Here is an 18,888-nt window from a genome sequence, read left to right on the forward strand (position 1 = left end):
TGTAACATAATGGTAATAATAGTGATTAGCATACACATTTTTGACTATTTGGGGGAACTTAGTGATTTTTAAAAAGTTTCAAAGAATATAACATAACTCTTAGCAAAAGCACTCATGAAGTAAGTGAACCATGTTAAATTTTGATAAATGTTAAAGAATTTTAGACTGTTTCACCGTTATTCCAGTAACATAAAGTTTTGTGAGAAACTAAATGGCAGTGAATTCTAAAGTTAACAGTATGTATACCTATTAGTAGCATTTTAGAACTAAGCCTTCTGAATACTAGCTGAAAATAGTTGTCTAAAGCAAAGGAATTTTCTGTGTGATGGGGACTCAAGAAAGATTTCTCCTTCATGAATGATCATAATTTATTTTAAATGGTTAAAAAAGTATAAGTATACTTAAAAGCAAATGTTTGTAGAACCCTGGGTAATCTGGTGTCAGAAATACTGAATTAAAAATTAGGGGGGCAGGGGCTGGAGTGATAGCACAGCGGGTAGGGCATTTGTCTTGCACAAGGCCAACCTGGGTTCGATTCCTAGCATCCCTTATGGTCCCCCAAGCACCACAGGAGTAATATTTGAGTGCATGAGCCAGGAGTAACCCCTGTACATCGCCGGGTGTGACTCAAAAAGCAAGTCACTGCCACTGTCCTCCTGTTGTTCAGCAATTTGCTTGAGTGGACCCAGTAATGTCTCCATTGTGACAATTATTACTGTGTTTGGCATATCGAATACGTCACAGGTAGCTTGCCAGGCTTTGCCATGAGGGCGAGATACTCTCGGTAGCTTGCTGGGCTCTCTGAGAGGGGCGGAGGAATCAAACTCGGGGCTGCTTGTAAGGCAAACAACCTACCCGCTGTGCTATCACTCCAGCCCAAAAAGCAAAGAAAAGAAAATAAGGGGGTAGAGGAGGGTGGGTAGGATAGGCATGGTACATTGTGGGACTATGATGAAGAGCAGTGAACACTGGCAGAGGAATGGTGCTAAAAGATTGTATGTATGAAACCCTATCATTAACAGTGTTCTAAATCATGTTGTCAATAAATAAATAAATAAATGGAGATAAATATTAAGAGAGCATAGAATTTATAAAAGTTAAGCAATCTAGAGGCCAGCCGGGTATTCTAGGGGAAAGGGCAGTTCAGATAGAGAAGGGAGTACCAAATAAAGGGTGTTTGGAGGATCCTCCCAGGAGGGGAGATGCATGTTGAAAGTAGACTATGGACTGAACATGTTTGCCACTCAATGCCTCTTTTGCAGACCACAACACCCAAAAGGAGAGAGAGAACAAAAGGGAATGCCCTGCCACAGAGGCAGGGTGGGATGGGGGGGGGGGGGGGGATGGCGGTGGGAGGGATACTGGGACCCATGGTGGTGGAAAATGGGCACTTGTGGAGGGATGGGTATTTGATCATTGTATAATCGAAACCCAAGTCTACAACTGTACCTCATGGTGTTTCACTAATAAAAATTTAAAAAAATAAAAAAAAAATTTAAAAAAGAACTTAAAAAAAAGTTAAGCAATGATGAAACAATGAACTATAAAGTTGACGGGGAGGTGGGTTGTAGGCTGGGGTAGGGGAGGAGTATGAGAATACTAGTGAAGGAAAACTGACTCTAGTAGTGGCATTAGTGTTGAAATATTATGTGTCTAAATCTCAATTATTAATGACCTTGTAAATCATTGTTCTTTAAGAAAAACACAAAAAGTGAGCTGCAGTATTTAGTAATAATCTAAGTAACCCAAATTAGTCTAGCACTAATTTTAAAATTATCACTGAAACATAAACATAACATTAAAATTCCTTAGACCTACAGTGATCCCTGAGAATTCACCAGCATCCACCCCAGAGTATAGCCCATCTGCCTCATGGAAAAAGATTTATTAAAATAATTTTAGTAAATACTATTCTTCACTTGAGCAGCTAAATTAATGGATCAACTAAAATAATCTTAGAGAGTATTCAGAAAAATCTGTGAACTTCTATGACTTAAAAAAAAGTTAACAGTTTTACTTTCAAATCATTAATTAAAATGTGATCATTATATTAATATTTATCTTTCTTACCAACAGAAATAATATACACTATGCTGAATATTACGATTGTTATATCACTGTGTCGCTGTATCACTGTCATCCCACTGTTCATAGATTTACTCGAGAGGGAGCCAGTCACGTCTCCATTGGTCCCAGACCTGAGATTTTAGCAGCCTCTCCTTACTCTTCTTTCTCAATGCTGCTGAATTGGAGGCTCTTTCAGGCTCAGGGGAATGAGACCCATTATTGTCACTGTTTTGGGCATATCGTATATGCCACGGGTAGCTTGCCAGGCTCTGCCATGTAGGCGGGATACTCTCGGTAGCTTGCTGGACTCTTGGAGAAATATATATATACACATACATATGCATACATATATATTTGCCTCTATGATTTGTTTCCTACTGTCTGAACCCCATCAAATATGGTGTTAATTCCTTAACAATTGTTACATATATCTCAAAATGATCATTCACGGCCATTTCTTCTTCAAAATTTTACTAACCATCAGATTCATTGCTAGACACTATTTTTTAAAGTTTCAATAAAGTACATGTACTATTAGTTCAAATTTGTTCAAAATTTAATAAATAATTTTAGTATATGATTTCTTTTATCATTCTATATTTGCTTAGGTTTGGGTATTTGGTTTTGAGGGTCACACCTGACTGTACTCAGGGCTTACTTCTGACTTTGTGCTTAGAGATCACTTCTGGCAGTGTTTAAGTGAGCATATGTGGTGCCAGGAACCAAACTAGGGTTGGCTACAAGCAAGGCAAGCACCTTGCCTGTACTATCTCTTTGGTCCTTGTCATTCATATTTGTACTTATTCATTTACTACAGTAACAACAAAGTCTCCAATGAAGACGTTACTGGGCCCGCTCAAGCAAATCGATGAACAACGGGAGGACAGTTGATTAATGGAACATAATTAATGGAACAAAAATACATTGTTGGTACTGGGAGAATTCAAAACTGATGATTATCTTTCTTGTAGAAGGAAATTTTTAATAATAGTTTCTAAATGAAAAATGCAACTACAGGTCTAAGCTAGGGATAAACTACAGGCCCTTACAGAGGTCAGAGAGACAGTACAAAGGGTAGGGTGCTTGCCCTGCATACAGCCAACCTGGGTTCAAACCCTGGCATCCCATATGGTCCCTCAAGCCTGCCAGGAGTGATTTCTGAGCACAGAGCCAGGACTCAGTCCTGAGTACTGCTGAGTGTGGCACCAAAACAAGAAATATGAGAAAAAAAATATATAGGTCCTTATAAACTATTTTTCTTGTTTTTATTAAACTAAAAAAAACTTTTTATTAAATGAAATAATATTGAGTCAGAAACAAGTTTTAAGATGACAATCATTCAAGTTGAAATAATGCTAATGACAAATTATCTTTAAGTTTTAAAAGGAAATAACTATAATAATATTTAATAAACATGGTGCAGGGCAGGAGTTATAGTCCAATGGGTTATGTGCATGCATTGTATTCAGGAGGCATGGCTATGATCCCCAGAAATCCTCTGGTGTGCCAGAACTATTCACTGCTGAGTACAGCAAGATGACGTCGGGGGGTGGGTTGAGGGCGTGACTTCCGGCATCAGGGGCAGACTGGAAGCCGGGATGGAACTGCCTGGTTCCAGTGCCACCATGCAATTCAGAGGAATAGTCCTGATAGCCACATACCATAGCCATACTTGTAGAAGCTCATGGTCGCCTGGATTTCATCTGGAGAAGGCGGGGAGGACTCCCAGAAATCATAATCTCCCAAAGCACTACCAGGAGCAAATCCTAGAACAGAATCAGTATCGCTAGGCTTCATCAGTCTTGTGTATTATTTTTTTTTGCTATGTTCTTTTGGTATATTCTGATTTTTTATGTCAGTTTTAAATCATGAATAATTAGCATGGGACATATTGGTAAATTATGAGACTGACACTCTGCCTACTGCACTAAGGAGGCAACTAGAGATAGCCCAGTGGGTAGGGTGTTTGCCCTGCACGCAGCCAACCTGGCCAATCCGGGTTCCATTCCTCCACCCCTCTCGGAGAGCCTGGCAAGCTACTGAGAGTATCTCGCCCTCACGGCAAAGCCTGGCAAGCTACCCATGACATATTCGAATGCCAAACACAGTAACAACAAGTCTCACAATGGAGACATTACTGGGCCCACTCGAGCAAATCGATGAACAATGGGAGGACAGTGCCACAGTGCTATATATAGGTAAAACGCAAATATATTAGGAGAACATGGGTCATGGTTACTCTGATGTGGACTCTGAGTTTATTATTGTTCATGATTGTTTTTAGGCACCATGATTTATAATTGCAAAACTTTTTAACAGTAACATTGCAACTAAATTTCAGTCTGCCATCAAAAGCCAAAGAAATGTGTATATGGTGGCTTATGAAGCAACAAAATGTGACAACAGAGAGGCTTTGTAGTGCACAATAAGAAATTTGCATTCCAGGTTTGTTATTAGTAATAAATGTCACTTTAGACATGTCAATGAGTCGCTCAAATTCTCAGTAATCTGAAAATGATGACCTCAAAATTTAGTTAAAAATCGAAAGATCCTCTTAGAATGCACTATTACATTTAAAATGCATAAAATTTGTGGTCCATAGAGAGAGAGAGAGAGAGTACAAGAGGGTACAAGAGGTAGAGAATAAAGGCCCTTGCATGCATATGGCCAACCCTGATTTGGATTCCTGACACCACATGTGGTCTCCAAAGAACTGCCAGCGATCACTCCTGAGCACAGAGCCATGAATAGCCCCTAAGCACTGCTGAGTGTGGTCTAAAACCAAAAAATAGATAAATAGATAGATAGACAGATGGACACATTTCTTATTTGGTTATTTGGGGAGACAGGGGCTTGGGTCAAACCCAACTACTCTTAGGGCTTGCTCTAGGTTCTGTACTCAGGGATCTTTTCTAAAAGTGCTTAGGGGACCATATGAGGTCCTGGGGCTCAAACTAGGACCCAATGCATGCAATGTAAGCAGCTTACCACCTGTACTCTCTCTCCAGCCCAAAATGCTTGTATAGAACATAATTTCTTACTTGTCATAGGTTATACTTAAATCCATTAGAAATGTATATCTAATTGTGTCCATCGTAGGAACTATTATATCTTGAACTTTGACACGTTTGTCTCCTAGATTAGTACTTTTAATTAATTCATTCCAGTGGACCCAGCGACCTCGGTTTTTCAACTACAAGAAAACATAAGTCATAAAATGTTACAACAATGTACTTGCTCTCCTAAAGACTTTTAAACACTCTGTTGCCATATTTGCTTTTCAGACTTAAACTGTTTCCCTCAAAATGATGAAATATTTAAAAATAAAACAAAATTATGAAATACTATTTATCTAAAATATTTAAAGTCATATGGTAGATTAATTAGCATTTATGAATCTACATCAATTTAATATATATTTTCTTTACTGTTCCTTTTCAATAATAACTTCATAAAACTTACTATCACAAATTCAACATATTTAGAATTTCTGATATTTTGCTCTATATCTTAATGCTCTAATTTTAAAAAACTTCTTTAGGATATCCTTTTGCATATTCTTTTGCATATCAAGCTCTGTATTTATTTAAGAGTCATTCTGAGGAAACTAATTTCAGTGGATTGGGACTGGAGAAGTAGTACCGCAGGTAAGGCATTTGTAAGGTATGGGGCCAACCTGGGTTTGGCAGAGACACATACGGTCCGCTGAGCAACACCAAGAGTGATTATCTGAACACAGTGCCAGAAGTAGCCCTGAACACAGCTGGATATAGCTCCCAAAAAAACAAAAAATAATTTAAATTTGTTGCACTTTGGCTTCATATTTTCCTATATGAAAAGGAAACAACCTAAGGCCAGAGTAACAGTATACCAGATAGGAAGAAGACTATAAGCAGCCAATCTGGGTTCAATCCCTGGCATCTCCCAGATGGTCCCCCAAGTCTACAAGGAGTGATTCCTGAATGCAGAAGCAGGGGTAACCGCTGAGCACACAGGGTGTGGCCCAAAAACAAAAACAAAAACAAAAGAAAACAATCTAATAAATGAGCAACAATCTAAAAAAGAGTGAACTCACTATATTTGTCTCTCTAAAATTATTATCTTTGACATTTTGAACCAGGCCATAACACAGCAGAAAGGTTGAACTGATCAAGACAATCTTCTACAAATGGCTAAACTGTCCTCATACTCCTAAACGCTCCTTAATCTGCCTTCCTATTAGCGCTCTTAAACATATCTTCCTCTCTAGGTTGGCCTATTCTTCCCTAAAGATCCTGAGGGTTTCTGCCATCAAATATTCAAAGGACTGTAGCACTGTAGCAGTGCCGTCCCTTTTTTCATCGATTTGCTTGAGTGAGCACCAGTAACGTCTTACAACAAATTATGAGACTTCTTGCTACTGTTTTTGGCATATAGAAAACGTCACAGGGAGCTTGCCAGACTTTGTTGTGGGGGCGAAAAATTCTTGGTAGCTTGCCGAGCAGAGAAATCAAACCCAGGTCGGCCGTGTGCAAGGTAAATGCTCTACCCACTGTGCTATCACTCCAGCCCAAAAAAAGGGCTGATACTGGCAAGTTAGGATGTCTCTTAGACCCAGTTTTAGTGCCAAAGCTGGCAACTAAGAATCTTACCTGTCATACTATTTCTATGGGCCCCTTTGATTAAAAAAATTCATAAAAGAATTTCATAAACAACAGATATTTGGGGAGGTCCAAACAGTAATAGTGCAGATTCAATACCTGCTATTGAAATAATAACTCAAAATAACTCAAAAATAACTCAAGGATACCTGCTGATATGACTCTATGTTCTGGGACCAGAGTAATTGTACAGTAGGTAGGCCACTTGTCTTGCATGTGATTGACCCAGGTTTGATCCCTGGCACCCCATATGGTCCACTGTGTTAGCCAGGAGTGATCCCTGAGCTCAAAGCCAGGAGTACCATTGAGCACTACCATGTGTGCACCTCCGCCCAGAAAAAAAATGCTGTGTTCTATAACTTACGATAGCAAGCATTAAATTTTAAACTAAATTCTTTTTTGTTGCAGTATTAGAGATTGAATCCAGGAACCCACACATGCAAGGCAAGTGTCCTCCTACTTAGGTTTCATTCTTGTTCATAACAAGAATTTTATAGCATACCTCATACATGAAGTCATAGACCAGGCCTTTTTCCTCAAAAGGGCATTCCCATTTACCCACAGATGCAGGCAATGGATAGTTTTCCAGTTTTCCTTGTACGGCTGTTCGTATGAATGAATCAAAAATAACACGCCCGTCAGTGTCACAACTTCCTCCAATGGACCAAATTACAGCAAATATAAAGGAAGCCTGTTTGTTAAAAAAAGATTTAAATTAATACCTAAAATAATTTTTTACTAGTTAATTAAAATTTAACATAAGTATGTCTGGTTAATTTGTAAACTATGTAGAATATGGAATGGAGGACAGTGAAATTACTTATTTCTCTACCCAATATGTAGAATATGGAATGGAGGACAATGAAATCACATATTTCTCTACCCAAATAGATCTAAATCAAAATACCGGAAAACTTTTTAAAACAACATACATACAATAAATCCACTGCAGCATTGTTTGTGATACCGATAGATTAGAAGAGACCCAAATAACTTTAATAGGGGTCTGCTAAATTGGATTACATTATGTACACAGCAATAAATGCAACTATTTAAAAAATTCTACCAATATGTAATGATATTCAAGATATTGGGAGAAAGATTCAAATCAGTAGGCCATATATTTATGGAAATATTGGTCAGAAATATTTCAGTGCTAATGGCATTCGCCATAACCATGCCACTGGACCCCATGCCAGGCTGTTTCATTTGGGGCAACCGAGAGGGGGGAAGGGTAAGACCCCTCCCCACTCCAAGGGACCCAGCTCCAGCAGCCGAAAACCTCCAGAACTCAACCACTACCGTGCTCATGGTCGCTCTTCACATGCTCGGGCTGAACCTCACCCATGCATGGATGTATTCCTGAACAGCACGATACTTCATACCACACACCCTACCTATACTCCAAGAGTACTGCACCATGATTGATGGGGTTCAAACTAGAGGTAACCAATCTTATAGGAAAGTTTTTTTGTTTTTTTTTACATATACACACACACATATATATAAAACACACACATATATAAAACATATATATATATAAATGTGCACACAAGGCTCAACCTCTAACAACATGTTAGTGGGTTAGTGATCTCTTATAGAAGGGCTTAATGGCCCCTGGGCGAAATACAACAATCTTCACATTCTTTCCTCTAACGAAAGTTTTTTGTAGCATTTTCAGTGGTAGCATTTTCATTTTCATAACAAACAATACAAAATTATTATTTTTTTCTGCTTTGGGGCAGGGATTGGGGTTCGGGATCAAAATATCTGAAACATGGTAGTAGGAAGGTGTAATGGTGGTGGGATTGATGTTTGAATATTAAATGTAAACAAATATCGTGAACTACTTTATAAAACAAAAAAAATATTTCAGTGCTTCATCTATACTATGTTTTATTTATTTATATTTCTGCAGGAGGAAGACCCATCAAGCAGTGCTCAGGGTCTATTTCCAGCTCAATGCCCAGGGTCACTCCTGGCAGCCCTTGGGTTGAAGGAATCCTGCATACAATTGAATATTACAGCTCACTGAGCTATTTCCTCAATGATAGCTCAGTGGACTATAGTTTATTTGTTTGAATACTGTAGCACTGTAGCATTGTCCTCCCGTTGTTCATCAGTTTGCTTGAGCAGGCCCAGTAACTTCTCCACTGTGAGACTTGTTACTGTGTTTGGCATATGGAATACGTCACAGGTATACACATGCAATAATTAAAATTTTTTTTTACTTTTTTTTTTCTTTTTGGATCACACCCAGTGATGCACAGGGGTTAGTCCTGGCTCTGCACTCAGGAATTACTCCTGGCAGTGCTTGGGGACCATATGGGATGCTGGGAATCGAACCCGGGTCGGCCACATGCAAGGCAAATGCCTTACCTGCTGTGCTATTGCTCCAGCCCCTTTTTCCTGTTTCTTTTAAATTATTATTGTCAGTTAGGTAATATGTTTACAATAATATTTTTACTTTTGTTCTTTCTAGTTTCCCTCTCTCATATTCCTTCACTGCTGTGCTCTCTGCATGATTGTTTTCCAGCCTTTGTATCTGAGTCTATTTGTCATGGGAGCTCAAGAGCGTCTCTTGTTAGCAGCAGAAAGCTGTGTTTTGTTTTCTGATCCATCCAATCACACTGTCTTTTGAGAGTTCAGCTCATCAGCATTTAAAGAAATTACTGACATGAGTGAATTTGTTGAAAATGAATTTTTCTATGAGGATTTTGGTTGCTTTTGCCATTTGACCTTAGCTTTTGGTTTTCCTAGAAGAGTTATTTAGATGCAACAAATGCCCTCAGTTATACTTTTTTCTAAGAATGTTATCACTTCTTCAAATCTAAGTGATAATCTTTAGCATACAGATTCTTGGTGAGAGGTTGTCTTCATTCATGACTTTGAATATATCATTCCATTCTCTTCTTGTACTATCAGTTGGAAATCTGATCTAAGTCCTCTGTTAGCAACCTCGTCTATGAGTTTTTGTTTTTTTGTTATTTTGATTACAATGTATCTTGATGTTTACTATTTTGGTTTTTTATTTTTTTGGCTTGGCATCCTTTGGATCTTCTTGATCAGTACCCCTGTTTAGTTAGAGTGGGGGAGTTTCTCAATTACTCATCTTTCAGTCATTTTCCCCTTTTCTTTCTTCTTCTGGAATTCTATGATTCTAAGGCTGTTCCTCCTCCTATGGTTAAATAGATCTCTTAAATTCTATTTATACTTTTCCCAATCACTTCAAGTACCTCTTCTTCCCTGGTGGCGTTTTGTACTGTCTCTTCTAGGCAACTGACTGGATTTTCGGCTTCTTCCAATCTGTTGCTGAGTCCTGCTACTGTATTCTTTAGCACCCTCACTTCTGCTTGAATGACTTCTTTCATTTTTTCACATCAAACTCTCTTCAAACATATTATTGGCTCCAATGATTTCTCAGATCACTTAACAATGAGAAGACTGCTATAAACCTTTGTATACATCTGCTCTTCTCTGCAGTTCTGAGCAACCTGTGAACCACCAGCTTGAATGTGCTGCCAGCTCCCTTTTCCGTTCCAGGTGACCTGTTAACCCCCAGGACAACTACACTCAAATGCGTGCTTGCTGGTTTTTTCCTTTCAGTGTAGCCTGGTGGGCTAAAATGGGATCTGCTTCTCTCCAGGGAACCTGTGTTTTGTGGAAACCTTGCAGCACCTGGTTCAAGCTACTGTATGCCCACAACTCCACCCTCAGGAATAGATGAGAGGGATGCAATTGTTGATTCTACACCAGCTTTTCTGCCCTCCAGCTGTCATTGCATGCATGTCAGAGACATATTTCATTCTGTAATTTAAAATAATTAATTATAAAACTAACCATAGTCCAAATACGAATGTGCTTGCTTTGAGGATCATTTTGTACAACAGTACAAAGTATTACTTCAAGGAGGCGTGTGAGAGATATGACCACATTGCTATCACTTGTAGGAATTAGCTCCTAAAAAGTGAAATAATAAGAATTTTTAATCTTACTTGGAAATGAAAAACATAAATATTTACTTTAAAAAACTGACAATACATGTTTTCATAAGATCTTTATAACACTAAAATTTATTAAATTTAAATGATAGTCCTGATAAAAAACATCTTAAATATTTTAGATATTTTAATATGTATAATTATATTATACAAAACATAAATTCTTAGAAATGAGAGTAGTTATTATACAGCAATAAACAAAGTTCTAGGGATAAAAGAGCTTCTAAGTCATTTGTTAATATATTCATTTAGTCGGTGAAAATTTCTAAAACCATATTACACTATACTATATACCAAGCTGTAAGATATAGAAATAAAATGAAAATTTCTGAAATGCAGTGTTATTAAAATTTCAAGGGAAGAATATGACATAGTAATGACATGATAGAGGAAGTCACAAAGCAGTTCGCAGGTAATAAGAGTAACTGGGATAAATGATTTGCCTAGACCCAGGGAGAAATTTTGAAATGGAAGAGTAATAATTCCAGAAAAAACTGAGATAGAGTTGGAATAAAGATGTTAGCCAGATGAATAAGGGAATAATAATAATTCAAGGCAGGGTAAACTACCCAGACACAGAAATGAAGATATGAGCAGACATACTTAATAAGTGGATTCTATAGTTTGCAAAATTAATGTGAATAAGGTATGGCAAGAAATAAGGATTGAAAAGCAGACAGGGTTTTCCCTGAAATGCTTTATAGATTGTTAAGCAATTTTTGCTAAGAGTAAGAAGGTTCTAAAGGCGAATTGGTGAAAGGGGTTGAAGGGTCGGGAAGGGTTTCTACTGCTGAGCTACATCCCTAGCTTCCCAATAGAAGATTTTAAATAGAGGATTAAATCTTTTTTTTTCAAATTACACTCTGGTTTCAGGGTATAGGCTGCACCAGAGAAACTCTACCATATTGATTGAGATAAGAAACTATAAATGCCAGAACTGAGACTACTAAAACAGAAATTAGGAAGTGGACCAAAAAAAGAAAGCAGAAGAGAAAATAGGTATCAAAGTTACCCAAAAGGAAAAAATTAATAGATCTTTTAGGAAATATAAAAATAAATTATAAGAAAATGCATCACACATCAGATAATAGCCTACTGTTTATTATTTGCAACATTTAAGTATGACAGCTTAAAATTTAGGAAAGATGAAAATGACTTTTTCTGTGTATAATTTTCTCTATGAAAATATTATACAGAACTCTTGAGCATTGATACAGAAATAGCCACTGAGCACCATGAAAAACTCCCCCAACATGAAAAAGAACTAAATAGATATTTTTCTCAAAAGATAAATATACAAATGGCTAAGAAGTATATGAAAAAACACTGATCATCAGGGAAATATAAACCAACCCACAATGAGATTGTTCTTTTAGAGTCTTTTAGGATGGCCATTATCAAAAAGATTTTTTAAAAGAGCATTTATAAGGATGCAGGGCAAATAAAATACCTGTACAATACTTGTACAATAAAGATGAGAATAAAAACTGGTAAAGACATTATAAAAACAGTACAAAAGATTCTCAAAATAACTAAAACTAGAATTACACGTGTTCCACAATCCTTCCCTGGGAAAAAATAAACATCTCAAAGCAATATCTGTGCTTTTATGTTTATTACAGTATTATTCACAATAGCTAAAATATGAAAACTGAAGTTTTTGGTTAGTAAGTGCATGGGTAAAGAAATCTGGTGTATAATAAACAAAGAAATCTTATTCTGCCTTTTTAAAAAGAAGACCCTGCCATTTGCAACATAGATGAATATATGTGAGAACATTAGGCGACTTAAACAAACCAGACACATAATAAAACTACATAGCCTCACTTATGTATGGCATCTCTAAGAGCTAAGTATGTAGAAGCAGAGTTAAGTAAAACAGAACTCCGAAGGGACAGGAGTGCAGAAAATGGGGAGATGTGAGACAAAGAGAACAAAGTTACAGTTACCTAGAATGACTAATTCTAGAGATTTAATATATAACGTGATGACTATAGTTAATAATGATACAATACTGTATTAGTATCAAAATTTGCTAAAAAGTAGATTTCAGGTACTCTACCATACACATACAAAAATGAGGTAGGGGCTGGAGCAATAGCACAGCGGGGAGGGTGTTTGCCTTGCACGTGGCCCACCCAGGTTCTATTCCCAGTATCCCATATGGTCCCCGAGCACTGCTAGGAATAATTCCTGAGTGCAGAGCCAGGAGTAACCCCTGTGCATCATCAGGTGTGACCGAAAAAGAAAAAAAAAGGTAATTCTGTGAGGAAATGACAGGAAATTATATTCTAATTCATTTGAGTGTTCTAACCAATTTGCTATTTACATGTTGAATAAATCTTCATGTTATATACTTAGTATGCACTATTTTTTATAGGAATAAAGGAATAAATACACATATACCCACACACATATAACACAACTAAGATATATACAAATATACATACACCCTAATCATAAGACAAAGCTAAAGGCAATATAAATATATATATTATACAAATATAATTAAGAAAAAAACAAATATAATTAGGGGCATGTGAACAAGATCAATCCACAAAAGTAATGTTACTATTCTTCTAATACAATAATATAGTCTTGAAAATGTTACTATTGGGAAGAATTAGGTAAAATGTATATGGCTATTTATCTGTTTTTTTCTTATAAGACATGTTTTATCAGTTCTTATCATACAAAACACTTTAGTTTTTTAAAAAGTAAACATTACATGTCTAAGGAGAAATTGATTTTAGGTATTTACCTACCAAGTCACGTTAGACTTAGTAAAATTGAATAAAACTAAATAAACCTGAGTATGCCAAAGAACTATAGTGTTACCTTTAATTTTTTCTTACGAACGGTTAGAGCAGGCACTATTAACCAGTCAAAAAGATCTCTCAGAAGAGTTTGATGTTCTGGCTCCTGTAGAGGTTCTTGCAGTGAATTTAACCATGAAGATACAAGTGGTTCCCATCCTAACTGTGAGGGCTCCAAATAAATCATGCCACAGCGGCTTACAGTGGCTGGCTAGAGGAGGGAAAAAGATATTTTCTTTTTCTAATGTACTTTTACACTACTAAAACTTTATACTGCCAGTTACTTTACATCATTTATAAGGCTTTTCATGATCAAGCTCCCATCTTGTAACCTCATATCTGCAGCTTTAGTTCCTTGTAGATGTCATGACTCCAAATCTTTACAAGTTATTTTGTCATGATTTGGGATGTTCATCCTACCAATTTCCCTGGAGAAGTCTTAGTCCTCAAACAAGATCCAACAAACAAGGGGGATCACCCTCTTCCCTCCATATTCTTAGAGTACTTATCTGTAGCTCTATTTTGGATTTTGTATTTCACAGCCTCCCTAAGTAAATATTGTGACTTACTTTACTTTTGCTTCTAGAGCCTAACTCATCTTATAAATAAACAAAAATATTTTCAAGTAAAATACTAAATAACAAATAAACTGTTTCATCAAACAATGAACTTACTGAGGCCTGAGAAAGGTCCATTGCTTCAAAGATGAGGCTCATTTGAGGAGACATTTGAATGATTTCTCCACTCATAAGACAAAGCTAAAGACAATTATTTTTCACATGTTTATTCATTTAAATTTTAAAGTTATCATATAAAGTTTATTCTACTTGTAAAATAAAGTATAACTTACTATATAAGGAATAAGTATTAGAAATAAATTCATAAATTTTCATTGCAGGTCAATTATTTACTAGTTAAATAAAGATACAACATCTTTGAGTGTCAGCCTCTCCATCTATAATAGGAATAACTCCTCTTTCATGGAATAGAAGGACAAGGAGCTACATAACTTACTCCACAAATGGTAAAATCCTGTGCAAATCTAAGTTCTTGTCACTAATTAAATTCTCTTTATTTTAAGTTATCATAAGACTTTTATTAATAAGAAAGAGAGAAAGAGAGAACAGTGTAAACATTCAAAAATCTACCCTTCTAGGTTTAACCATGTTAATATTTTTCATATTTTCCTTATCTCTTTTTTAAAGCATTTTAAGAACTTATTGGTATCATGGCATCTGATATCCAAATATGTTAACATTAATCTCTGAAGGTAAGAACTTTTATATATAATAACAATAACAATATCATATCTCATAAAATCACCAGTAATCCCTTAATGTCATGTAACTAGCAATACTCAAATTTTCTTAGTAATACAAGAAATGTTGAACCCAGGGATTCATACAGGTAAGGCATGTTGTCCTCTATCACTTGAGGCACATCTGTGAACCTAAAATTATCCTTTCAATTTTAGATTCAAATCAAAATTCGATCAAGAGCAAATCATGTATCTGTTTGCCGTTATTTTATTCACCTGTTTGCTTTGGAGACATATCCAGCAGTGTTCAGGACTTACTCCTAGCTCTGCATTCAGGAATCACTTTGATGTGTTCAAAGAACCATATGGGGTGCCGCAAATCAAACCAGAGTTGGCTAAACACAAGACAAGCACCCTACCTGTTGTATTACCTCTTCAACCCAAACAGTTATTTTTCAATCAAAGGGTACTACACAATGTGGGAAACAACTGCACTTACATGTTCCTATGTTAACTTATCAACATTTGTTTCTCGTCTCTTTTTCTCTAAAACATTTTTCTTTTAATCTATTTTTAAAAACTGAATTTATCAACTGCTTCCTTTATACCAAATTCCTATTCTATGCTTTACTCAAGGCATCACACTCTCAGTTTCCCTGGATTTTACCTTTGCAACCATCATTAATTTTCAATAATGTTAATAAACCGTGCTAATTCTTGGTACTCCAAATATGTTTTATTACTAATTTCTTTAAATTTTTGTTCTACATTTATTTTCCATTGTTCTTAGTCTGCTTTTACAATCATTCTTTTTTTTGTTTTTTGTTTTGTTTTTTGCTCTTTTTGGGTCATACCTAGTGATGCTCAGGGATTACTGCTGGCTCTCCACTCAGGAATTATTACTGGTGATGCTTGGGGGACCATATGGAATGCCAGGGATTAAACCGGGGTTGGCTGCATGCAAGGCAAATGCCCTACCCACTATACTATCGCTCCAGCCCACAATCATCATTCTAATCTCAGGCTCATCCTACATATGTCAATAAGTCAGCATTCAATATATTTGAATTTGTTTCTTATCTAAAATGAATGAATGCTCTAAAGCTGTATTGTAAGACAGCTTACAGTAAGACAGCCAATAAATTTGTGACTATTTATATTTATTTTTAACTAAAACTAAATAAATTTTGACCAGAAAGATAGCTCAAAGGGCTAGAACACATACATGACATGTACAAGGCCCCAGGCTCAGTCTTCAGCTACACCAGGCTCCTGGCAGGATAGACTTGGTGGCCCACAGAACTATAGGGGAGTCTTGGGACAACTTTTTAAAAAGTAATAAATTTTAAAATATTTCTTTAATTTTACTCATATAAGAAAAGCCCAGTTTTTCATGTGTGCACCCCTTTTTCAGCTGTCTGAAGATCCTGCCACTTCTGGAGAGAAGAAAGACGAGGCGGGAGGATGTCTTTGGAACTTCTCAAAGCTATGTACCAGGTGTGTTGGTGTTTTCTCTTTCCTAAAATAATTTTCCTGGTTTTCAAAACCAGCAGACGTTAATTTTTCTTCTGCTCAGAATTTCCTGGGTAACTAGTCATACACTAAACTCCTTGGCTTGGCCTGCAACGCGCTACGTAATCTGATTGTCTCTGAGCTTATGCGCTGAGTTCTGTTCACACTAGCTTCCTTTTTGTGAGTTTAGCTACCCACTAAAACATAAAGCATTCTATTTTTGTTTTGGGCAGGGGAAGGTGGAGGAGGGCGGTGTTCACGTCTGGTGGTGCTCAGGGCTTATTCCTAGCTCTAAGCTCAACAGATCACTCCCATTAGTTTGTTCAAAAAGTTTTAATTAAGTGCTTATTAACTCAGAGGGCATAGGCCTCGATCCTTTTTATTTATTTTTTTGCTTTTTGGGTCCACCTGGCGATGCTCAGAAGTTACTCCTGAATCTGCTCTCAGAAATTACCTTTGGCGGTGTTCAGGGAACAATATGGGATGCTGGGGATTGAACCCGGGTCTGCCGCATGCAAGGAAAACGCCCTACCCGCTATACTATCGCTCCAGCCTCCTTGATCCTCTTATTTGCTCTCTCCACACTTCTTTTATGATCTCATCCTGTCTCATGGCTTTTTTTTGGGGGGGGGGTCACACCTGGCATTGCACAGGGGTTACTCCTGGCTCTGCACTCAGGAACTACTCCTGGCGGTGCAAAGGGGACCATACAGGATGCTGGGAATCGAACCCAGGTTGGCTGCATGCAAGGCAAATGCCCTACCCTATGTGCTATTGCTCCGTGATAGCACTGCAGTAGGGTGTTTGCCTTACAAGCGGCTAACATGGCCAACCCGAGTTCGATTCCTCCTCCCCTCTCGGAGAGCCCGGCAAGCTACTGAGAGAGCCTGGCAAGCTACCCATGACGTATTCGACATGCCAAACACAGTAACAAGTCTCACGAAGGAGACATTACTGGGCCTGTTCGAGCAAATCGATGAACAATGGGAGGACCGTGACTGTGATCTTTAATTTTACTGTCACATTTCAAATATTCAATAGCCACATATGATCAGTGACTACCTTTTCTTTTCCCAGGGGTTTGGGGCAACGGCAGGGAGGTGGAGTGGACCATAACCAGCACTACTCAGGACTTACTTCTGGCTCTGTGCTCAGGGATCACTCCTGGTGGGGCTCAGGGGATCAGATGTGGTGCTGGGGATCAAACCTGCATTACCTTCTACAAGGCAAACACTCCTCCTGCTTTTTTATTGCTTCGCCCCCATACCTTATAAACAGTGAACATATTTCCATCACTATAGAAAGTTCTAAAAGACAGTGTTGATCTATAATACTTGTAACTTTCTATGAAATTGAAGCAACATTTCTGGCAACATTATCTACACTCACATCCAAATTTCTTAGATTTTTAGAGAAAATGTCACAAAGGCATGCCTTGGTACTGTTATTGCTGTTATTACTACTACTGATAGTAGTGTTACTAGTACCACTCCTACTGGTACCAATACTACTATTAGGATTAGTAGTATTTTAAGCTGTGCTCCTACACTAACCCATGGTCTCAACACAAAAGTGTTTTCTATAATACTCATATTTACTTTTATATTTTCCTAATATTATTTCTAATTTTTCATGATGGCTAATTTAAATCTTCCCTTTTGTCCTCAAATGCAAAGATAAGGTCTACTACTTCACAAAGAAAACAAGGCCACAAAAAGGAATTGTCTTACTATATATTTTACCAAATGCAAGCATTTACCTCTATTCCTACTATTCTTAACTACTTTTGACTTATGCAATATGAAGCAATTTTCCCCCTTGGTACTACTGAATCCCTGGACTCTATTGATTAACCTCTCTCTTCTGAACTATCACAATTTCTAATGTGTTTATTTCCTTTCTCCTATCTCAATCGATTTGACTGAATAACTAAAAGAAATAATATAAATAAAGGACCAATCATATATGATTAAAATACTAGAGTGCATGATTGAATGCTAATTGAATGAATTTTATTAGTAGTATGACTACTAATATTTGAGTACAAACATTCATGGAAGTATGAAGATAACTTGCATTTATTTAACATTGTAAGATATAATACAGAGAAAAAAAGAATAAAATGGAACTATATTAAAATGACTATTACAGATACTGCATTGAACAAAAGAAGGAAAATACCAGAGTGTTGCATAACATTATGTTTTCCTTGCTCCTCCGGCAGGGACCTGAGATTTATTGAGCTATTCCCACAACAATGCCCCTGAGGCATACTCAATTCCATCAAGCACTAATAATCCCATATTGTTTTTCTCTTTTTCTCTTTTCTCATGTCACTTGCATGGTTTAGCAATGGCCCTTTTGTATAGACACAGGAAGACAGTTAATGCTATGCTTTTGTAACATGGGAGTTAACCGACTCCAATTAATATTACTCCTGGGCATCCATCATATTTACCTGACTTAAACCATGGACAAGCCTGGGGAGGCAGCTCTTAGCCACCGAATACTCAAGTCCCATGCCCCAGTGCCTTTCTCTTGGAAACTCACACCAGAGTATACCATTTACGTAAAGTTTAGAATCAATGAAACTA

The 18,888-nt window shown here is 37.1% G+C and overlaps 1 protein-coding gene across 1 annotated transcript in view; it reads right to left on the reverse strand.

Moving 5' to 3' along the window:
- Positions 1-18,888, reverse strand: part of DNAH12 (dynein axonemal heavy chain 12) — a 209,920-nt gene that overhangs the window by 105,774 nt on the left and 85,258 nt on the right. Inside the window, exons 32-36 of the mRNA XM_056129552.1 lie at positions 14,199-14,282; positions 13,547-13,735; positions 10,548-10,667; positions 7,210-7,398; positions 5,109-5,260 (exon numbers count right to left, since the gene is read on the reverse strand). Of these exons, the coding sequence (XP_055985527.1) occupies positions 5,109-5,260; positions 7,210-7,398; positions 10,548-10,667; positions 13,547-13,735; positions 14,199-14,282 (734 nt within the window). The remainder of the gene's footprint in view (positions 1-5,108; positions 5,261-7,209; positions 7,399-10,547; positions 10,668-13,546; positions 13,736-14,198; positions 14,283-18,888) is intronic.

The sequence above is a fragment of the Sorex fumeus genome, unplaced genomic scaffold (genome assembly GCF_029834395.1).
Source record: "Sorex fumeus unplaced genomic scaffold, SorFum_2.1 ptg000072l, whole genome shotgun sequence".
NCBI classification, from domain to species: domain Eukaryota; kingdom Metazoa; phylum Chordata; class Mammalia; order Eulipotyphla; family Soricidae; genus Sorex; species Sorex fumeus.